The sequence below is a fragment of the Vidua macroura genome, chromosome 6 (genome assembly GCF_024509145.1).
Source record: "Vidua macroura isolate BioBank_ID:100142 chromosome 6, ASM2450914v1, whole genome shotgun sequence".
Taxonomy (NCBI): Eukaryota; Metazoa; Chordata; class Aves; order Passeriformes; family Viduidae; genus Vidua; species Vidua macroura.
The window spans coordinates 48,386,018-48,409,734 of NC_071576.1; the positions used below are offsets into that span (position 1 = coordinate 48,386,018).

Sequence of the window (23,717 nt, forward strand, 5' to 3'; positions counted from 1 at the left end):
ATTTTAGATTTGAAGGTCATATAGAGATCTGTCCTCCAGGCATGAGCAATTCCACATGTTCTGTCAACAAAAGTGTTTTAGAAGCCATAAAAGCACGACTTTCATCCTTCCATGAGCTCCTACTTGAGCCTCCTAAAGTAAGTGAAATCTTGTGTTAACAAATTAATTGAAGCAGAACTCACCATGTGTCTGTTTTAGGCAGATTATAATAAACAAGACCCAATCTGACAACTTTCAGGCAGGCACCCAGGCTACTTCCTAGCCTGTTGTGTGCTTTGGCTCAGGCAAACAGTAATAATGAACAGCAATGCTTTGTGCTTTTCCAGCACAAACTTGGTTTAATTAGCAAAGTAACCTTGGAGCAATTACTCCTTTCTAAACGCAACAAAAGGAGATTTGCTATGTATTCTCAAGGGAGGATTTTGTGTTTGGAAATCCAGTCTGGATAGGAAACACGGACTATAGATGCTGCAATTGTTTGGAATTTTGGAATGGCCCACATTAGGCTTGTGCATTTCTCTTGACTTTCCCAGGACCCAAGTAGATTAGCTCCATGACACATCTCTGCACCCTAGGCATGTTAAATTCCTTGGGCTTTTTAACTGATTAATAAACTTACCTCTGTCATGTGCTTGCCAAAGATGAAAAAAAGGTATAAATAGGGGGGTTTACCTGTGATTCATTTTCACATTTTCACTGGCAGAATTTCAGCTGGAGCAGTGCACCCTGAACTGGGTGCTGCAGATTTTAACAGAAAAATGAACGTGAAATTGTTTTTAAATATATGAAGTTAGGGTTGCTGAGGCATTATAATATATCTAGACTGTCCACCTAACTGTTCTTGTACATTGTAGTAATGTAGAATAGCTGGATTGAATGAGAATTATTGCTGAGGAACTATCTCGTAATTCCTGTCAAGATTGAGTAGAGTTCATCTACTTTGAGATCCTGTCTGTAGTTAGCAATAATTTTTTTACTAAGTTGTAGCTTTCATGTGACTGATTTTAGTGCTTCCTGTCTGTGGAATTAAAATAAGCTACAGTATTTGGAATTAAAAATAGGGGGGTTTTGTAGGATGAAGGTAAGACAGTTGCTCAAGGACTAAATGTATCTATTTTTAAGCACTACTCAGTTATTGTATGTAGAAATAATAAGTTGAATTTTTAAAAGATATTTTTATGGGTTTATGTATTAAACTTTTTTCTTTTTCAGAAAAGTGTCATGAAGACAACCTGGGGTGTACTGGATCCACCTGTAGGAAACACACGTTTAAATGTGATTAGATTAATATCTAGCCTTTTACAGACAAATACAAGCAGTGTGAATCAGGAGCTTATAGAACTTAACAGCATAGGAGTCATACTGGTAAGAACTTTATGCTGTCTTCATTTTTTGATTGCTGTTGAGATCTTGTCTGGTTTTTCTGACTCTGCAGATAATTTTCCAGCCTAACTTTTCATCACCTTTGTATTGTGATGTCTGTTGCTTGGTTTAAGAACTTTTAATATTGGATTTTACTGTTAATCTGTCTGAGGGAAGTGTTTTCTTCTGACCAGTTGAATGGTTCTTATTGCTACACCTTCATAAATACGTGAAGTGGTTTTCTTAATGAGCTTATTTTCAACTGGATGTTCTTGAGTTTTCAGCCATGCTCAAGGCTTCATTGCTATTTAATTTTTCCCTAAGTTGTTCCCTCAAAGCCCCTTTTTCTCGCTTAATATGTGGCCTACGGAACGGTATCTCAGCAGTGTCCTGTAAAGGAACAGTTATTTTTGGTAGCTTGTACTCCTTCAAACTTCAAAGCTAGGTGGTGTACAACAAACTCAGTTACCTAACTCATTGCTCTTTGCTGCTGTGAACATGTACTTTGAGTACTTCCCACTTCATACTTCCACTATAGCAGATGTATTTTGTGTTTTGGTTCACCCAAGAAATCCAAATGCTGGTTGATTAAAAAGTAACTTGAAAGAATATAGAACTTAAGCTAGTTACTGAATAACAATATGTAAGCTTCTAAGTTGGCAGGTGCAAGCTTAAAGTGTAAATACCTTCTCTTCCTGATTTTAGTCCAAATCCCCTTTTTCCTGTACGCGATTAATAAATACAGCGTGTTTGAAATGTTTTCATCTCAAATTTTCTTCACAATTGGGTTTGCAGACAGGTACTAACTTTTATACAAATAGCTGACTTCACTGTAGCTGCAGTTTTTCTTAGATCCATTGTCTAAGGGAGCATACATACTATGAATGCTTGCATATTCTTGTAAATAGATTATTTTGTGAACTATGTTCAGTGAGGTTTGAACACACTTTCCTGTTGCAGGTTTTACATAAGAAAAAAGTAATTGTAGCCATAGCAACCTCAGTGCTTCATGCTGTTTGCTGAAAGAGCACGTTTTACTGAGCAGACTTGACTTCAGAAAAGTTATGGGCGATTGTCATTAGTTTAGGAGGACTGAAGATAGATTGAAGACCTTTCGCTGTACTTGGAATGAGACTAAAATTATTCAATACTGTTCTAATCACTGCACATATTTCCAGAACTCACTACATTTTACCAGTGATTTACCAGTGATCAGCAGTCATTTGAATTTTGCAGTGAGTAGCCTAAAATAACTAGGCTTGACAAAAGTCTTAGTTGTGTTTAAGAGAAAAAATGTGGAGAAGCAGGAACTTGACTAAATGGAAGCTGTTTATTGTATTTCAACCTCAGTATTTGTCTTGTACTTTGTTAATAATGTTAAACTGCCTCTAGATTATCTGAGGTACGGGATGATGAGTTTGAAACAGATACAATTTCATAAGGAATCTCACTGAAGCAAGGAGCACATTTATAGAAGGGTATTGTAGATACTAGGAAGTTAAGTGAACTCAAAGTCAAGGACTTCTAAAGTAATAAATAACACTTCTGACTGTGGGACTTTCTGGGCTGCAGCTGGCAGAAGGAATGTAAGTAGGGGACATTACTTCTCCCTGTCTTCATAGTCTGAAACTGCATTACTTGCCACCCCTGCAATAAGTCCAGTTAGTTGCATTCTTGTTCTGATCCAGTATAGTATTCCTTGCATTCAGAAAATGGCAAGTATTTGTGACTCACAAAACCAGCAAAAATTACTGCTTTTGTGGGTCACAAATTTTCTCTTGTACAAAAATACTTAGTGTAAAACTTAAGATTTCTTCCAGTGTAGTCGTTCAGATGATTAGGTGGGTGAGACTGTTGGTTATGTTTAATGAAAAGATCTTGGTTTGTGTAAACCTTGGTGAATTTGTTTTTCAGGACATGTTTTTTAAGTATACATGGAATAACTTTTTGCATACTCAAGTAGAAATCTGTATTGCATTGATTCTTGCAAGTCCTCTTGAAAACACGGAAAATGGTACAATTACAGATCAGGATTCCAGTGGGGACAATCTCTTACTGAAACATGTAAGTTGTGTTTTGTGAGTCTCCTGAATTTTCCCGTTTCCATGCAGTTAATTTTACATAAAGTTACACCCCTTTCTACTTAATGTATAGAATGAAAAAGAGTGTCTTTCTGGTTTTACTTAAAATGTTAGTTCAGGGTGTTAAACCTGAAACTGCCATAGAGTAGATTTTTTTTTGTTGCTCCATAGTGAGCATGGTGAAGAGCTGTAAGTATTTATTTCCCCTGAAGTTCTTCCTATTTTTAAGGCTTAAAATCGCTATTTCAGTACCTTTATGCTACTCCAACAACTCAGCACTTAGAAAGCAGAGTAGAATTAATACAGGTTTAGCTTTAGTTTCTGGTTGTGATCTGACTAGTGAACTTTCAACCCTTTAATGAAAGTATAGATCCTGAACTTGAAATTAATAGTCTTGCAGACTTTAGTATCCACTGTAAAATGCATAAATAGTGTTCCATTTTACTACTACTAACCATCTATTGCTTTTTTGACAGCTCTTCCTTAAGTGCCAATTAATAGAAAGAATACTTGAAGCATGGGAGATGAATGAAAAGAAACAGTGAGTAATTCGTTTCTTCATTCCCTGGGATTGTCTAAATCAGACTTGAGTTGTGAAATGAATGTGTAACCAATTCTGAAGTGATCTAGCCACTTCCAAAATCCTTGTATGTTAATATTTGGGTTAAAGCTTTCTTTTGTACTTTTTGGTAGCATTCTAATTCTTCTTCCTCTGGCCTTTTGGGAGCACAAGAGTTGTCATTCTTGCCATATATAAGATATTACTATGATCTTTACAATTTACCCACAGTCAAGTAAAAAATAAGCATACTGTAAGTCTTAAGGAGACAGGAGATGTTTTTCCCCAGTAAGCAGCTGGGAATTACTTGTGAACACATCAAAGCATATCACATACTGGGGAGCATCAGACTCCTAAATAGTAAAAGCTAATTCCTCAGCAATAGAATACCTTCTAAAATTTTGTGTTTGAAAGAATGTAAGCTTCAAGTAGCTAATATGGCCTGAAACTGTTTTTGTAGCAGGAGAAAAAAATCTGCACTTGTCACCTGAGGTGGTAAAATGTTCTCACGAAGGCCAAATAATTTTACCTCTGGAGGTACTGAACAGTAAATGTTAGTTCTGACCTGTCAAAATATTGAATTGACTAGCTGGGGTAGTGCTGCTGGTTCAGTGGAATGTTGAGGCCGTTCCACTCCCCAAAACATTTGTATCTGAAGTGAATCAGATAGTAAATATATAGTTAATGTAACTGACCTGGAAATAAGGATGGTGAAGGGGAGTGGGGGGGAAATAGAAAAAGGAATGCACTAAATTTAACTGTAGAAAACATGCTCTCCTGAAAGTCTTCCATTTTATATCAATTCTCCTGAGGTTATAGAGAATCGCCAGCTTTACTGGCCATTAGGTTCTCGTAGGAGAGAAATATGAAGTTTTCTCTGTAATTCCAGCCTAAAACTTAAAAGTTTTACTTGGATAAGACTGTTCTTGATCCAGCACTTACCATATGAATGATTTAATTAAATATTTAGTCTCACATTTGGGAATACTAATGAAGAAAATAGTGTTTCAAACCTTAGGTAGTGCTTTTATCTGGAAACAGACTTGTAATGAATTCACTTCTTTATCCAGTTTTGTAGAGGTGTGTCTCCAGCTGTAAAAGGTAAATCTTTAAGGGTACTTTTAGCTTAGCTGTTTCAGGAAATGGGTATTTTTTTAGTCCCTTTGTATTCTGTCACTTAACATTATTTCAAGCAGCTCCAGAAGCTTAAGGGTGACTGCGTTCTGCTAGTGAAAATCTGACATAGTAAAAGTTGTTTGGTTCATTGGGATTAATAAGCATTTGCTAACAAAAGATACAGTTGTATTCCAGTCTTTCTGGCAAGGCAATGTCAAGTAAGTCTAGTTTGTTAAATAGAAGCACTCTGTGTCATATCCTGTATTAGAAACTATAACCTTTGCTGTTATGTGCTGCTTATTTTGAATGTGCTTGTTACTTAAGCAAGCTGTAAACACTGCGATAGTTTATTCATGATATCTTGAATAGACATATCATAATTTCAGTTACCTCATATGTTAGACAATAATGGTGGAAAATAAAATAATGTGATCTGTATTTGCATAACATAAGGTACTTCATGAGCTGCTGCCACTTTACAACAATTTCAGTCATGGGAGGTTTGTCTAGCTGGGTGAGGGGGTCTTGCTAATTCTGTCATTATTTTGCTAATGCTGTGCATTTTGCTTTCTGCAAACACACAAAAGCAGTACAAACACTTGTACATCCTTCTTGGTACTTTATGTGCTTGTTAAATCACTTAAACTGGCTCAGTGAAGTCAAAACAGTTGATACCTTACATTTTTACATATTTTTGTGAACCTGTGGTTTTAGGATGCAACTCCAACTTAAGAACCCCAGTTCATTGTCTTGTGTACCATCTTGACTTTGGCAGTGTTCTACAACAACATATGGTATCAGAGTTGCTCTGAGTGCAGCACATGAACTCTTGGTCTCTTGCAGGGCTGAAGGAGGAAGAAGGCATGGGTACATGGGTCACCTGACAAGGATAGCAAACTGCATTGTGCACAGTACAGATAAGGGGCCAAACAGTGCACTAGTCCAGCAGCTCATCAAAGGTATTAATTCATGGTCCTAACTTTATCTTCAGGGCTTTCATTATCAAATGCTGAGGATATTAAGCAAACTTAAATTAGAAGGCAGCTGTTGGATTAAAGAAGAAAATAACTGGATTACTTCTGAAATATCCAATTTAAAGCAGTCATCCTTAAATAAATGCTTAAGTATTTTCATTTCAAACAGTGTTAAAGCTCCCTGAAATAGATGCAAAGAGATGCTGACCTGCTTAATTTGGACTTGTATGCTGGATGAAGTTACATTTATGGATTTAGGAGGATGTATATTTTCTTACCAGTATTTTTGGTAGAGCAGAAAAAAATATTTGAAAATTAAGTGATGTTTCATTGTTGATAGTTTCTAATTGGTTTGGTGTTTTGTTTCCTGTTGTAGAGCTTCCAGAGGAGGTGAGAGAGCGATGGGAAACATTCTGCACAAGCTCTTTAGGAGAAACCAACAAGAGGAATACAGTGGATCTGGTAAGTAGTGATGGGTAAGGTATGAAAATTACTGCTGCTTTACTTGGACAGTTTATTTCTGTCAGCAGCACTGTCAGTCTTCCAAAACCCAGTGTACTTTTAAGGAGTCCTCTAGTTGCTGAGTTACAGAACTGATAATTCTTTAGTTTACTTTTCAACGAAAGCCATATTGTTAATATTTGTGCAGGCATAATGCAGATGATCAACGTAATAGCTAACTGGCTCATTACCTAGTGTAGCTAATCCCAGGCAATCTGTAAGGAGGAGGATTTCTTTACCTCTTCGAGGTTGTGTCCTTGAAAACTCCAGTGTGCTTGAGAGTACAAACTAAAAGTGCAGGTGCTGGTGTTGATTGCTTTCTCTACAGGTTGTAAATGACCCAGTACAAGCTTAACAGAAGACTGCTACCTGTATTCCACTGCCTGTGTTTCTGACCTTGCTTAATTAACTTTGCTTATTGTTGTGCACCTGCCACATTTCTTCTGCATGCAGTTGTAGCGGTTACACTTTTGGAAAAACACTTAAGTAGAAGAGGTTTGTGTAATCATGTTAAAAATACAGTCTAAGAGTAATCACTTGGAGACTTTAATAAGCAGAGGCGGTTTCTGATGTCCAATCTGTGAATTTTATTTTACCTGACTTCTCTAGGAATGTGTACTTTGCATGTGGCTTCATTAACTTTTGCTAGTCTTCTGTTATTTGGACTATAATTAATTGTTGAATTTGCTATTTCAACATAAATAACTGGAGTGTGATGTTAACAGGTGTCAATAGAAGCAATAAGAAATTCATCTGAAATGGTGCAAGTTGTGAACAGGTCCAAAAGATCTACATAAGGCAGTTTTTCTTGAGCCTGTGAATGCAAAGAATTGTGTAGTTGCAGATGAATGTTATTTTTCCTCTTGGTAGAAACTATGTCTTGGTCAAGACCAAAAGAAGGATCATGTAAAGAGGAAGAATTTTAAGCTTATAAAATATGGCACTAATTGGCTCTTTAGATACATAATCATGTGCTTGGAGGTACTTGTAGTAACAGTAAAACTTAATTGAAAACTTATCTCCAAATTCCGCAGTTTTGAGTAGGATAAAAAGACAAAGCATTAAAACAATTTATTTTATCTGAAACAAACAAATACATTATATACTATGCCAATGATGCCATTTATTTGTCTAGGTTACTACCTGCCACATTCATTCTTCCAGTGATGATGAAGTAGACTTTAAAGAAACTGGCTTCTCACAGGATTCTTCTTTGCAGCAGGTGAGTTGAATTCTCTTAACAGCTTAAGTTGCTCTTTCTGTAAAAGTAAATTAAGTAATTTTTTAAGAAGCCGTGGAACTTTTATTTTCTCTCACAAGCAAATATAAATCTAGAAAGTTTAAATTAAAACCTAGGCATGTGTGCATGCACACAACTGTGTCTTACCAGACTCATAAGCATCTCTTTGAATTCTTCTGCTGGTAGTGAAGGAGTGGGAGCTGTGTGGCACAAGATTGCCACTAGATCACTTAGATGGAATCAGATGCTTTAGATGCATTATTTGCCGGGGTTACTAACCAGAATCTTTCAGATCACACTAACAAGTGTGTAGTAACTACCTAATCTAATACTGGCTTTGGTATTTTATGCATTTTCTATAGTTTTTATAATAAGTAATTGCTTGTCTAAGTTTGAATTGTGGGTGGTGGCTCAATCTTAAAGAATCTGATGCATTTTTATCTGATTAAGTGCTTTTGTACCTATAAGGTGCACCTGTACAAAAACTTGATAAGTTGGGTGCTATCTTTAGCAGCTTTAGTGAGAAAGTAAGATCTTCTAATATCTCTGTGCTTTTCATGCATCCCCTTAGTGACCTGCTGTGCCTAGGCAATCCCAGCAGTTCCAGGTAGTTAATCTGGAGAAATGCAGATGGTCCAGTGCTGCTTCTTTCAAGTTTGTCTTGCTGTATACCTCCTCCTTTTACATATTTTTTTCTTTTTCCTTCAATTTTCATAATGCCTTGATCTAAACTTGGGGTTTTTTGATCGTTCTTTTGTTTTCTTTCCATATTCACTTTGTTCAACTTTACCACCATACTGTGTCCCCTCAGCTACCTGGGCAAGAAACAAAGAGTTGACATGACAGCTTTACTTCCTAGAATATCTTAGTGTTGTCTGACTTTACACATGGAAATAATGTTACTAAAAGTCCCTAGGGGATGTATAGTAATTTATAATTTAATGGTAGTCCTGAGAAATAAGAGACAAAGGCTATTGTTAGGGATAGGTGATGCCCACATGTACCTTAGTGTATATACCGATCTGCTAGCAGTTGACACTCATCTTTATTTAAAAAACCAGCACAGTTGTGTCAGTGACACTGCACTGAGATGTAAAATGTTCAATGGTTTCATTCTTCTAATATTTAATAGATGCTGCTGGTGTGTGTACCTGAGACTGATTTTGCTAGTGATATCTGCATAATAAATGTGCAACTGTGCTTTAGTATCTATATATAGTTTTCTTTTCTGGTTCTTACTACTTACAATTTCATGTTATTTTGAGCAAAGACAGCTTTTTCTTTTATATAGTGTTGTTTCTCTACTTCTTTGGGGTGCATTTGGAAAGGTGCTGGTGAATGTTAACAGATTCAGCTTCTTTATTGAAAGCTCTTAGATTGGCTGTCAAGTCAGTAAATATACGTAGGATTGTAGCTGATACTACCTTTCAAAATTCAGAGGTTAAGACTTACCCTTTTATGTTTAGTTTAGATAGACTTTTATTTCTTTGAAGCAAAATGGACAATAGATTTTAGAGTATTAGTAGAATCATTATATCACTGTCGTTGGTCCTGGGGTTGCCAGGCCTTTTCTGATTATCAGATGCAACAAATGACGTCCAATTTTATTGACCAGTTTGGCTTCAACGATGAGAAGTTTGCTGATCAAGATGACATTGGCAAGTGAGTATAATATTACACTGAATTTGGCTATAGTCTTGTGAATTTTCTTTCTGACTGTCTTTTTGGCTGTGATTTTGCTGGTGATAAGTACAAGCATTTACTGATGTGAAGCAGTTGCCAATCAGTCCTGTCTTTTTGTGCCATTTGTGTGCATTGATAGAAGCCTCCCTGAACAGAGGGAAGCAGCAGCTTCTCTTCTTTTTCTAATCTTCTGGTTGTGCCAATGTTGAGAACACTGTGTTATGAACAAAAAAATGAATTATAACTCCTGCTTTTTACCAGACAGCTATGGCGCTCTGTTGATCTGATATTATTTGGGTCACTTTCACTTTGTCTCAAAGTGGGTTTTTTCCCCTGCTGATGACCAGATGAATAGCTCTACTTCTGAGTTTTCCTGGAAAGGATGACAGGAACAACATGTAGCTGGGTGTATTTTTCTGTAGGGGAGAGTAAGGAAGGGCATTGTAAATCTACCTTTGTTTATGAGGTTGAGGCAGTTAAGACTGATTTCTACAAATAGTCTTAGGTGAAAGATGAGGAAATGAGAACAGTCTTGGTCAGATTAAAAAACTCCAAACTAGACAAAAACCAGCACACAATAAAAAACACCCCTCAGAAAAGCTGGTATCTTTCTTTGTAAGTAGATGGATGCAGTAAAGGGAAAAGGGGAGAATGGGGGTTCTTGCAGATGATGAAGTTCATAATTGTTTTTATAAGATTTCATGGCTTGGGATGCCATAACATGCAGTTAGGAATAAAAAGCATTACTTCAAGATAGCTTTTAGAAGGGTGTTTTTATAATAATCTCAGTGCTCTTCTATAAGACATGTTTAGTAAGTGATGTCTGACTGAAGCTTTTGTCTTCCATCCAAGAAGCATTGCTGCTTTTTTTATACCACAGAACCTGCTGAGATTAGAGATTAAGATATGATGGTAGAGGAAGTAACCCAGAATACTCCTTAACTTTGTTAGAAGCAAATGGATTTTGGGAAGGATAGGAATTAAAATTCCTTTAATTTCATGCCTTTGGAAGTCTCTTCTCTTGGTAGAAAGAAGATGACTGCTTATCTAAAGAGGTCTCAAGACTTACGACAGGTACACTGATGATGTACTCATGAGTTGAATTAAGATGTAGGTGAAGTTATTTTGAAGTTATGCCTTCTGTGCAAGAATCAATTACACTCTAAGTTACCTGCATAGCATTGTGCAGTAATACAGTCACACTAGCAACTTAGGTTCCTTTAGACCACTTACTTTTCCCCTGCTTCATAATGCAATGAATATTAGAGGAGGAGTAATGTGTGCTCTGCTGAATGCACTCATAGCTACACAAAGAATATATGAACTCCTCTGATACGTAAAGATGTGTCAAGTCTAATATATAGTGTTATGTTTGGGAAAATATTTCAGTGATTGGTTAAAAAATATTTTGGGGTTCTTTTGTTAAGAAACAGAACTTGATACTATTTTTCATTTTGTTCCTTCCTGTTGAAAAGGTCCTTTGATAGAAGAGTGAAATCAGTTAAAATATGTAAGAACTGCAGATTCAGATATTTGCAGGATTTTAAGGTATATCATGGTAGAGTGTAGTCAGGTTAGGCATTCGTTAGGCCTAGGTTTTCTCCAGTGCATAGCAATACAGTTTTTGAGATTTGGGTATATAATTTCAGTTATGCTTGTTTAGACTTGTTGCATACACCTAACTGTAGATGGCAATGTTCTGTGTTTTTGTTAAAAATATTTAACGGTTAAGAAAAAAAAAAAATCACAGGAATGCCAGGTCTCCTTGGTGTGTAATTTTGAACGTTTTCTGTTGGAGACTGTCTTTTTTCTTCTGTTTTTAGATTATTGGAATATAAGAAACCAAACAGAAATTAAATGTCTTCATGTCACAATAGAAAGTCCTGTTTCATTGAGTACATTTTTTTTTGTAGTGTTTCTTTTGATCGGGTTTCAGACATCAACTTTACCCTCAATACAAATGAAAGTGTAAGTATGTGTTCCAGTACTATCAGAAAAATGACTGTCTTTTAAGCTTTGGCATGACCTCAGAGCTTTGGTAGTGGTTACATTTATTCCTTTTAAGTGGAAATCACTGGAAAATAATTCCCTGCCTTATTCCCATATCATGAGATTTGCTAATTGGAAGACACTATTGTTCTTTCTGATCAGTATTAGAATTGCTTCTAATTTGTATAACTGGGTTTAAGATTGGGCCTAGATCTGATTTGTGCATGTTGCACACTTGTGTTTTATGATTAGAAGCTATTTAAATCCTCAGTGAGATTGTAGTGATAGGAAAGTCAGGACAGATTCTCTGAACCTCAATATTATTTGTTGGTTGAGCTAAAATGACTCCCCAGTACAGAAAATAAAGCTGGAGTACTTTGTGTCCTGGTTTTCTGGAAAGCTCTTAGGGGTCACTCCCACATCCCATTTTTCAACATGATGGAAGCTCCTAAGTGTTCTTTGGTCCACTCAGCTTGTTATAGTAGTCAAGTAAAACAAGCAGCACTCTTATTTTCTTGACAAGCTTTAAATTAAGACATTCTGGATTTCTGCTGCTTTTAGAGAAAGGCTTAAGATTCTTTTCAGATTAGTCATGTATTATCAAGATGTTTACTAATGTAATATAGATTTTATACTTCTGCTGTATTTAGGGTAATATAGCCTTGTTTGAGGCATGCTGTAAGGAGCGGATACAGCAGTTTGATGATGGTGGCTCTGATGAAGAAGACATTTGGGAAGAAAAGCATATTGCATTTGCACCAGAATCCCAGAGGCGTTCCAGGTGAGAAGGGTGTTTCTCATCCAAATAGCAGTGTAGCGAGCCTGCAGTAATACACCTGTCCTCTGGTTCAGCCTGTCTCTTAGTACAGACTGTCTAGCTTAACTAGGTATTTCCATTCTGTGGAGAAATGAGTGGAGATGTGGCTCTAGTGCTTTGTTTTCCAGCCATAATTTGCAGAAGATGCACTTTGGGTTTTGTAGCTTGTTGATTTTGGTTTTTTTCCCTGGTGTGTATTCTTTCCTTCGGCTTTCAAACTGGCCTGACTAGCCTTGCTTTGGACAAGGCAGCCCAGCTCCACACCTCTATTAAACCTTGCTGTCCTCACAGTACCAGTATGGCTGTGAACAAAGGAAAATGCATTAAGTGGAAGGAGCATCTAGTCCCCACAACTCAGGGCTGTGCACCCTCCCTCAGTAGCTGCTGAAAGCCTCTTCATGTGATCAAGTGAAAAATCTTAAACCTTGTTTCTTTGAGAGAGAAATGAGGGGAATACTAAGAGCTAAAAATTACACCTCAAGTGTTCTGTCAGAAATAATTGTAATTCTCTCTAGCCTGAAACTCTGCAGTATTTCATTGTGCCCAGGGTGTTATACTAAAACCAGAATGTAAACTCTCTCTTTGTATTTGAAGTTCGGGCAGTACAGACAGTGAAGAAAGTACAGATTCTGAAGAAGAGGATGGAATTAAACAAGACTTGTTCGAATCCCACACCAATACAGAGGACAAAATGGAAGTAGACTTAAGTGAACGTATGTAGCTTTTTTCCCCTGGTGCTTTGGGTTATAGGAAATTGTTAGATCTAGCAGCCTGATTTTGTAGGAGTTTCCTTGTTGACTGCTTTTATTCCAACTGTCTTAGTCTTTCTCGCTTGCCACAGAGCATGCACATATTGGGAAGTTTGAATTCCTTACCTGTCTTAAATTACTTACTCTCTCTAAAATTCATGTTTCTACTCTTCAAGAGTTAAAAAAGGAGGAGTAGTCAGAAAGGGGAGGATTAAATGCTGGTTTACAAATATTGAGTGCCTACAAAAACCTGATGTGTTACTATCCAAACCCAAAAGATGGTATTTTTACTGGAAGCCTTTCAGACCAGCTTTTTGTCTAACAGTACTCTTTTAGAAGACTTCCTACAGAAGCTCAGTGAACTTGCATTGTTCTGGTTTCAAATGTGAGTGAAACATACACATCAGGAGACTCTTCTGTGGAATCTTAACTGATGTAATAGGTTGAAAAGTTTTCACAATCAAGTCAGACTAAACTGGCTTTTGTTAAACTGTCAATGTCTGTAGGTAAAAGCCCTGTGTTTATCTAGACTGTAAGGAATTAAATTAGAAGGAAAAGTTAAGGGTTTTCTTTTCTTTTGTCAGATTGGTGTCGTTGGCATCTGTGTGTCAAACAAGTTTTGATCCATGTGGGTCTCCTCCCATATCTGCCTGGGCTGGAATTTCTAATTGCTAGTCAGAGCTTCCTTTTCAGCCTGTTTTTTTGTATGTAAGTGTTAATGAAAAACATGTTTCCCTTGGGTAGGTGAAGTTTTTTGAATTGACCTATCCTAAATTAGATGCTATTCACAGTTGCTCCCAAATTTAAAATATCAATAAATATTTAAAGTTGTAAAAAGCCTTAAACTTTTCTGAAATTTAGCCGTGGTGTTAGTGCATGAGAAAGTATTTGAAGAAATTGAAAAAGGGATAAAAACTTCTGTGATCTTCATTATTATAGAAATTAGTTTGAAAAATGGTAACAAATATTGAGGTTAATTTCAAGGATAAAGCAGGATTGTACTTGTGATTTAATGTTTTATTAGTTTTGTTCTTCAAATAAACTTTTTTTTTAGCGGAGTATTCTGAATTACTCATCTTAAAATTCTGCCTTACTAGCAGAATTTTTCTTTTAGGGAATACATTAATTTTTTTAACAGGATGTACAGGATTTCTCTGCATGTGCTTTCAAATCTAGTTATGAATCTTGCTTCTCTTTATGAAATGTACATAGAGGAAATCAGTATTAGGCATATGTGTACTTGTGTTCCTTATAGAAATTTGTTCCTAATGAGCCTGGTGATGGTTTTTCAGCACCTAACTGGTCAGCGAACTTCGATGTACCCATGGAGACTGCACATGGTGCCAGTCTGGATTCTGTTGGTTCTGCTGTGTGGAGTACTGAAGCACCTGTGCCAGCTAAAGAAACTGGCTGGGCTTCCTTTTCTGACTTCACATCCTCTTTGAGGTAAGAATGTCAGTTATTCAGGGTGAGCTTGGTTTTCTTGGAGTGTCCATCTCTACACAAGCCTGTGTTGCTGGTGTATGTAAAGTGTCTGAATAGCGCTGTGTGTCCCAACAGCATGTATGATCTCCCTTTCCAGGATGAGTGGGCACTAGTGTTCTGGGTTTTTTTAGATTTCATATTGTTATGCAGCTGTGATAACTAGGTTAAGTAGTTTTGCATGATGTTGAGAACACACAAGATAATGCTGTTCTTTTTTTGGATTGACACTACACTCTGCTGAATTCTTGTGTATGTACCTTATTAAATAGATGTAAATTTTGAGTTGGCAAATATTGGCAGTCAAGAACTAAATCCTTCTCATATTGGAAGACTTTGCTTTTATGCATTTGGCTTTTGACTTTCTGTCTGGGCATTAAAACAACACAGATATAAAAGTATGAAAAAGTATAAAAGTTTCAATAGAGAGCTATCAAATTGGAAAAATGCATTTAGCAAAACAGTTAAAAATATTTCGAAAATCTGCAAGGAGCTGGTGATACCTATATGCCTTAGTTACCAGGGACATGTCCACTAGTACTTGTAATGTAACAAAATCAAGTGAAAATAAGATTCTCATCAAATCCCCTCAGCTCAGTTCTGGTGCATTTTGCATTACTAGACTTCTATTTAGTACATCTTTCCGGCACTCTTAGAACAAACTTGCTTAATTCAGTTTCAGTGTAGTTCTAGGCCTTACAGCTCTCATAGAGAACTAATACTGTTTTAAGAACACTTCATTTTGCTATTCAGAAATGTTTCTAAAGTTTTTTTTAATTCTACTTGAAGCTCAAAAGACTCCTTAAGAAGTAATTCTCCTGTGGAAATGGAAACAAACACAGATCCAGGTGATCCCTTGAGTGCAAATGCAACTACACTTACAACACAACTAGAGAGTAAGTAAACTGCACTGCATTTCTAAATGCAAATGGCTTGATCATAGGAGTTGTACATAAGAAAAATCCCCATGAACTTCAAAATTTTAGGTTTGGACTCCTCTCTGGCTCTGCTGCTGTTCTGACAAGCATTGAAAGTGACTTTTCAAAGAATTTATGAACTATTTAAAATAGTTTCCAATTTAAAACAAGAGCCGGTGTTACTGATTGTTACTGATCCCTCTAAGAAGTTTGCACATTATGAACAGAAAAGCATTATAAAGAAACAAAGTTTGTAAGTTTGTTCTGTTAGAGAATCTTCTTACTTGTGTCAGCCTTTAGTTCAGCTGATGCCCAAAAAGAATAGTAGCCTCCATTGTTGACCTGTGTGGCAATAGGCCAGTAGCCTCAATGTGTTCAAATTTCTCTTCCTGCTCATGCCTTTCTAAAGCTGCCTTCAGTATGCATGCCCTAATTGTGTTTTACGTGTATGAACTGGTAAAAAGACAAAAATATTTTAATGAGGCTTTTTTGTATCTATTTGTATTTATTTGTATCTATTTGTATCTTCTGTATCTACCAGAGAGAGCAAGAAGTGCAGGTGAGAAGTCCAGGCACACTGGACATCCCAAAGATTTGTCAGTACTAGGAAGCTTAAAGTCAAATTTGTACTCTGTAGACCTGTCATGAATTTGACTGTACAGAAAAACAATTTGTCACCTACTAAGGCCTTGTTTAGGTAAAACTGTTGCAGTAACCATTGTCAGTCAAAATGAAAAAAGCTACAGACTGTGGCTCTTTTTTAAGCCATCTTAAGCCACATGTTCTCTCTATGTGGCAATTGGAGAAAGTGCCATATACATTCTCTGTAACGAAGAATTCAAGAAGTGTGCAAAACTGCAAAAATACTGTTCTTGATATATTTGCTTATGTGCTTGCACATGGAATAGAAACATAACCAGCCATATGCTAAATTGCTTCTATTTCTGCTTGCAGCCCCAGGAAGTGTTGCTATGGAGGCCAGCTCAGATGGAGAGGATGATGTGGAAAATGCAGACAATGTAACGGAGACAGTCATGAATGGCAGCATGAAGGAGACACTGAGCCTAACTGTAGATGCTAAAACCGAAACTGCTGTTTTCAAAAGGTAAGAATGCCAGTTTGTCTTCCCACCATGTAAATAGAACACTGTATCATCAAAGACAGTTGAAGTGATAATTCCTGAGGCTTTACTAGAAACCTTTCAAAGTAATTGTTTTGAAATTTGACTTCTAGTTAGTTACTCTAACATGCTACTTTACTTATCAAGCCTTAGTTTCAGTGCAAGGTTATTAGCAGAGGACTAACTCAGCTTTTGTCCCTGATGCACATTACTGTGCATTTTCAATGTACAGTTCTTTTAACATTGCACATCAAAACTGAGCTTTTAAAATTTTGCACAGAATTCTTAGGCTTGGATTGGAATTTCATACTTCTTATCCAGGAGGATGGAAGGCAGAAATTGAAGGCCAGCCAGGCACTGCTTTTAAGTGTTGCTCATCAGACACTTGGGTTGATCACTGTTGGTGGTATGCACAGTGGTGTTAAATCTATTCTAGAATATAGGTGGCATATGGAATTCTAGAATAACTGGAAGAACAACTTCGTAGTTTTGCTGTCTTCTGATACAAAGATTTAGGAATAAGCGTCTTACAACATGGTCAAATTGTATATTATACGTATATCAACACTGCAATCCTTTTATGAGAATAAATCACATTTCAGTGTTGTCTACTCCATCCCATCTACTAAGATATTCTGATTTCATATTTAATGATCAAGTGCTTTTTGTTTAGTATCAAATATTTATGTAGGGAAACAGAGGCTACAAACAGTATGACATGCAAAAATTTTGCCTTTATTGAAGCTGATGTGTCCTGGCTCCACCCTGATGTTAACAAATTAGAGCACACTGCTAGAGCATTTTGACATGCAGCCTTCTTCTCATTCTTCGAGAATAACTTCCTAGTATCTGTCCCTATTCTAGCTTTAAATACTAAAAAAAAATTGTCAGTATGTCTTGGAAATTGCTTTAAAAAATCAAACCCGAGTCGATTCCAGTATAAGAAACTTTTCCAGTGTTACTCCTTACACTCCCTGTTGTTTAAATTAATTTACTTCATTAGGAGAGGTGGTAGGAGATAATTCCTGAACTATCCAAAATGAATAGATCTTGAAAACCAAACAATTTTCTGCCACTCTTGATTCCATCCTTTTGGTTATCTCAGTGACTGAACTTGTGATGGTTTTTCAGCACAGAAGAGGGAAAACTTGTGACTGCACAGTGCTTTTAAATAAAATGGCATTGGTATAGGAATGAACCACAGTACTTTAGAGAGGTGTTTGGACTCTGTGCAGATCGATATCACATGAAGCTATCCCCATAGTGCATTGTTGATTTAGTAAATGATGTGTCTGCTCTCCAGTTTGTTGTCTTTTGCACAATTCTTTTACATGGTCTTCACTCTTAGATATTCACAAATTTGGTTTAGTTATCCATGGTGTCTTTAAACTTCTCCTTTAAACTAGTTTAGCTCACATGCACTTTCAAGTTGTGTGACTTGTGATACTGGTGCAAAAACTAGCATGAGGAGGCAGTATCTGGTGACAGTTCCTGCCTCCCTTCATGGAATTACCTGCTGGAACTGTAGTTAAAAGGACATAGAGGTGCAAAGAGAATTTAGCATAAATGCAAAAAAGGTGCATAGAGTTGCCCCAGTCAGAAGGGACCTTTAAAGTTTATCCTGTCTAATCTATTATGAGAAATGGAGCCCAGATGAGATTACCAGGCATTCTGGCCTATTGTATATTGAAAATTTCTCGGATCTTGATTTGGAAGGGAAATGTCAAAGGAGCATACAAGGGGGCTCAAAGATGAGGTCTTACACGTAGAGACTGTTCTACTCTTACAGACATATGCAGCTTCATAGTGAGTCAGTGCTCAAATGGCATTTTTTAAACCAGCTTACAGGGAAAAGGTCTAAATTAAGGGACAGTTGGAGTAGTGAGGGGATGTTCCTACTCTGGCCTGTTTGCCTTTCCTTTTGAAAGGAAGGTTGCTTCCAGACTTCAGCTTTATCTAGGTTTCTGTCAATAGAAAATTGATGGTGTGAAGTCAATATTGAGGGGATTTATAAGCGCGGTAGTTAATTTGTGGAAAGCTGCAAAGGACAAAAATATGATTTCTGAACTTACTTCAGAGTGGAGAACAAGTGCGAAGAATGCCAGCAGAGACTGCCTCTTTAAAAAATAAAAAAACCTAGAACATCACTTTCAATGGTGATGGTGATGAGTATTTCATTTGGAAGGAATGCAGAGTATCGAGGCAAATGACATGGGGAGCTTAGATGGGGAAAACGTGATGAGAGACTGCAATGCAAAAGACAGTATTTTTGCAGGCGCTGCAGGATAGAAGGAGAAAAGAGAAGGATTCATTGAAATTTAAAGGATCCATGGAAAGGAGAACTGTGAGAATAGGAAGAAAACCAGCAGAGGAGATGGGCACTTCTTGAATAAATAGATTTGTTACTACAGAGGTAGAAGATTGATGTTTGTCTACTTCAGAGCTACTTTATAACTATCTCTTGCAGGTATATATGCTCAAATTTGTATTGTAGTTCACTCATAATGGTGTGAATGAGATGGAAGAGGGTGGAGTAGAGAGGCAGAAAAGTTTGGGTTTCGAGGCAAACCAGATTTGTTCAGTAATGACTTCTGAGCCTGCCTGGTTACATGGTACTGTCTTACATAGTGTGAGTGTACAGCTTTTTCACTGAACTTTGTTCTTGTCTACAAGAGGAAGTTTATGAAGTAGATAGGGCTGCAGTCTTTGTACCCCATAAACCATACATAGTATTCACTGAGGAGTTACTAAGGAGTTTATTGTGTAAGATAGTGATGAGTTAATGATTTTGTTGGTATGTTTCATGGACAGACTTTATTAATGCTGGTTTCTGAGGGAATCTTGAATTTTTTATACTTTCTTCCATTTTTGCATACTTCTGGCTTCAGAGTGTTGAAATCCTATCGGTATGTATAGTAAAGGATCATGATTGTTATCACTTCAGGCATCACATACATTCTTTTTTTCTTTTCTGATCCTACTTGCAATCACTGTGTTTCCTGCCCTTTTATCCGGTCAAGTTTTAATGGATGTAAACACCAGTGCATCATTAGGTGTTTGTAAAGTCTAAAGCCATGTGCTTGATCTTCATATTGCAATCATAACTTAAAATCCATTTGCATGTGAAAAATGGACCTGTCTCAGTTTTCTCCTGTTGCCTGAAGTTCCCTATAAGTGAACTTCAAAGTTAAATACATTAAATAATCACTTGCTTTTGTTTTGTTTTTTTAAGTGAGGAAGGAAAATTGACTACCACGCAGGATCCTTCTTGTAAATATGTAGTAGAAGAGAATACAGAGGTTGCAGAAGAGGTCCCTTCAGGTCTTCAGCCTACTAATAGCAGTCCAGAACAGAGGTAACTGCATTCAAGGATGCCTTCAATTCTCTAAATAGCAGTTTGTGTGCTTTTCTAACAGGATTGATCTAAAGAGATTGAGTTAGCTCAGTCTAAAAATGTGTTTGCCTTTATTTTATTAAATTCTCAAAAGTTGAATTTTCAGTTCTTTCTAAGACTGAGTCATCAAAGGTGTATTTTTCTTGCAGGGAGTTGTAAATATCCCCATTCTGTTTTCTGACGATGTTACCAAGTTAGAATAGTGAATTGATGCACAGAACTCTACTGCATGTTCTGATTGTACTCTAGATAGATTAAAGACATGTGTGTTTGACAAATTTAGATTCTGGTTTTTAAGACTTGTTTATGAACCAGTATTTAAGTAGCTCCTTTCTTCTAACTTCCTGCTCTGCATAAATCTCAAACTTGATCAAGAAGGGGATTCTAATCAGAAAAAACTACCCTGTATATGTAAAGTGGGAGACCCAAAAACTCTTTCACAGTGGATTTCACAGTGTCTCCTAGAGATGCTGTCTTTATCAAGATGACAATATTTTTTAAACATTGATAAGCATTATATTGTAGGTACTAGGTAATTATCTTTTGGGTAAAGATACCTGTCTGAACCGACAGGATTCTCAGAGCTAGCAGTTTGCTAGATTGCCTTTAGGTTGTGGGAAATCTCAAGGAACTCCTTTCACTGAATCCTGCTGGCTTCAGCAAAGCTCAGAACTTTCTCTAAAGGTGGCTGTTGCAGTAGATCCTCATAAGCACAGGATAAATACCAAGATAAACCTAATGGTGCTTTTGGGGCTCTATGTATGTATGACTAGTGGAAGGAGTCCCCTAGGTAGGTCTCTGGCTGGTGGCTAGCAGGAGTAATCTCTGCTAGGAGCCCTGTTCTGTCATGGACTTTTTTCCAGTTAATAAGTGAGTGATGGTTGTGCAGACTGTCACACTTCCTGTCCATGCAACATTTGTTTCTTACCTTCCAGATTTCTCTAAAAAGTGTTTGCTTTTGTCTAGTGCTGTCTGTCTTTTCTCTAATGTTTACATATGTTTTTTAAAAAGTGTTTTTAGAGCTTAGCAGCCAAAGACTTAGCTAGGGGGCTTCTGCTGGTCATGTGCATGTAGAGCACGGACCCCAGAGTGGCTTCTCTGTGATGTCCACCATCAGAGAACAGGAGTAACAGGTAACTTTCCTCATCTGTAGTTTCAAGCAGTATTTGCATTCTTTTAGAGAATCTTCAAATGTATTCCATAGATTTGCACTGAATGGAAGTTGAGACTTTTTTTGCCTCTGTTGCTTGCATATTTTTAATGTCCTCATGCATTGGTTTGATCTCTTTGTGCCAGTCCAGAGCAATTGAGCCCAGGTTTATACTAAACTTTTATATAGAAATGTATATACTGTTGCTGTTTTCACTCTTGTAGGTTTGCTCTCCATTTTCCTCCATACTTCATGAAAGTTTCATCCCAATGGACTGACATTCAAAGTACTTGTGAAAGGCTTTTTGTAGATTAGATTAATAACTAAAGCAATTTTTTTAAGATGCTGTTTTTTCCTGTTGTCTTAGCTGCTGGCTTTCCAGTGCAACCTTAAATTCTCCTGGTATCACATTTTGCCTCAGAATAAGATTTGGATAAGTATAAGAAATGTGCTATTTATTAGTAATTCTCTGAGATACCACATCTCTAGAGATCACTTATTATATCAGTTAATGAAGACCACATGTTCTTCAGTGGTGTGCTGAGTTAATTGAGTGCTATGCCTAATTAGGAAATAAGGACTCCAGAAATGCTGGACTGCAGAAGATAATTGGGATGAGCATGTTATTAGCACATTTCCTTCCTTCAGTTCACAGGTTATGCTACATAGGATCTGGGGTTCTTGGTTTTTGATTTGCTTTTTATTGCACCTACTTGAATTTGCCTTGAGTCTTTTTTGTATACTTACATCTCTTTTTTTGGCCTCTTAGGACTGATCAACACACCCATTTAGGAGAGGCATCTGTTAATGGCCCTGTATGATACATGATGTTTACTGCCTTGGCTGAAGAGAGAGAACTGATGTCCAGGTGTTTGAGTGTTTCTTGAGGATATCATCTAGATCCTGTTGAAGCCAGTCACTGCTGCACTAATTTCGCAAGGAATCGGGACCAGCAACATTTATATTCTAGATTTTAAGACGTTGTACAGAAATTCATAAGTGTAAAAATATTGCACATTGCGAAATACCAATAATTTTTGCGTATGTTTATATTGTATTGTTCTAAATAATGGGGGGCCTGTGAAATAAGATCCTGCTACCCGTGTAATGATGACAGTAGTGTTACTATAGTTAAAATGGCTGTAAGAATAGTTTTATAAAAAAGTGAATACAAAAATGTAATGTATTTGAGACATACCTATTTGACGATTAGTGTGACCAAAGTATTTAGCAGTTTTCTTACATTTTTCACCTTGTAAAAAAGAAAAAGAAAATTCATGTTTTTTCTGAAAATGAAATGCCCTGTAAATGTTATTTTAGTTGGTTTAGCTGACAAAAGTGATTTAAATAAGAATTTTTTGGTGTTCAGCATTTTACAACAGGTTTTTTAATTGGTAATTGTTTTCTGTATCGTTCTAAACAGATCTAAAAATGTAAGTCTATTGGTAGAGATTTTAAGTATTTATTGCAACAGCTTAGTTGACAAATTGATGTTACTGTAAAGCCATATGTTCTGTTAAGTCTAGTTTGCTTGAAACAATACCTTCCAGGTGAAACACTAGAATATTTGGAGTGCACATGGCTTGTTAAGTGGTTCACCTGCCTTTAAACAGTTCACCAAGATTTAGTTTAATACCAAGAATTATACAATGAAACATTTCAGAACAATCTGCGTATTTAAAACGCTATAATCCTTTTAGACAAGTCAAGTAAAATAAATGCTCATGCTGCTAATGTAATTACAGTATCTGCATTTTAAAAGTAAATAGTGTTTTTAATACAAAATTTGGCAGCAGAGCATGTTAATTGGTAATTTTCACTGTACTGATCTGTGTGAGGCTTTCATTTGTATGTTCTAAACCAGTTTTTTCACAGCTGGTTTGTGTATATATATATAATGATTATGGAAACTAATTCTGTGTAATTTATAATTTTCTATGTCAGTGTAAAATTCCAACAGCCTTCTCAAACAGAAGCAATATACTGTATATTGCCACATTGTCTGGTGAAAGGGTTAAAATACTCCTGCACTTTTAGATGCAAAACCATTTTTGTTTCTGTAATAGTCATACTCATTCATTTTTTACATAATTTGTTTTCCTGACCAGTATTTAAAGCCAAAAGGATATTCTAAACAATGCCCAATGATTTATTTTAGAAGGCGTCCCAAACAAGGTGCCCAAACATTACATTGCGTACAGAAATAAAAAACCCACATGTATGTCACTGCCCTTATTGCTTTCTCTTTTGCATTTTTGACAATGTTCGGTGCACTTGTCCTGGGAAGTTTTTGCAAAGTGATCAGTTGTGTGAAAATGAAGGGGTAAAACCACAATATCATAAGTGGAATTGGTAACTATAGTTGCCCTTTTATTTGTACTTTATAAATGATGGAATCCAGTCAGTTTCAAAGTTTTCTTTATCAGTTCAGAATTACTTTCAGATCAGCTTGACCAAAACCATTTTGTGTGTTGGCTTTAAGGTTGGCAGCTGTCCTCTTGTCACTTTGTTTTGTCACTGAACAAGCAGCTTTGGAAACAAAACTGCTCATTTCGACGCATGAATTGGAGTCGAGTAGAAATT

General features: G+C 36.6%; 1 protein-coding gene across 6 annotated transcripts in view; it reads left to right on the plus strand.

Annotated features, from left to right (window-relative positions):
* The window catches only part of PPP6R3 (protein phosphatase 6 regulatory subunit 3), a 58,137-nt gene extending 34,772 nt beyond the window's left edge, over positions 1 to 23,365 (plus strand). The window contains exons 10-26 of one of the 6 annotated variants that reach the window (XM_053980217.1): positions 8 to 137; positions 1,213 to 1,365; positions 3,277 to 3,426; positions 3,920 to 3,984; positions 5,962 to 6,077; positions 6,469 to 6,554; positions 7,729 to 7,815; positions 9,398 to 9,495; positions 11,430 to 11,484; positions 12,156 to 12,286; positions 12,917 to 13,035; positions 14,364 to 14,517; positions 15,343 to 15,449; positions 16,425 to 16,575; positions 19,479 to 19,496; positions 19,823 to 19,945; positions 21,904 to 23,365. In XM_053980217.1, the coding sequence (XP_053836192.1) occupies positions 8 to 137; positions 1,213 to 1,365; positions 3,277 to 3,426; positions 3,920 to 3,984; positions 5,962 to 6,077; positions 6,469 to 6,554; positions 7,729 to 7,815; positions 9,398 to 9,495; positions 11,430 to 11,484; positions 12,156 to 12,286; positions 12,917 to 13,035; positions 14,364 to 14,517; positions 15,343 to 15,449; positions 16,425 to 16,575; positions 19,479 to 19,496; positions 19,823 to 19,945; positions 21,904 to 21,955 (1,795 nt within the window). In that variant the 3' untranslated portion in view covers positions 21,956 to 23,365. Of the gene's footprint in view, positions 1 to 7; positions 138 to 1,212; positions 1,366 to 3,276; positions 3,427 to 3,919; positions 3,985 to 5,961; positions 6,078 to 6,468; positions 6,555 to 7,728; positions 7,816 to 9,397; positions 9,496 to 11,429; positions 11,485 to 12,155; positions 12,287 to 12,916; positions 13,036 to 14,363; positions 14,518 to 15,342; positions 15,450 to 16,424; positions 16,576 to 18,865; positions 19,058 to 19,478; positions 19,497 to 19,822; positions 19,946 to 21,903 lie in introns of those variants that run through there. The other 5 variants (XR_008437529.1, XM_053980216.1, XM_053980218.1 and 2 more) reach the window with 5 other exon arrangements.
* Positions 23,366 to 23,717: the final 352 nt, after the last annotated feature.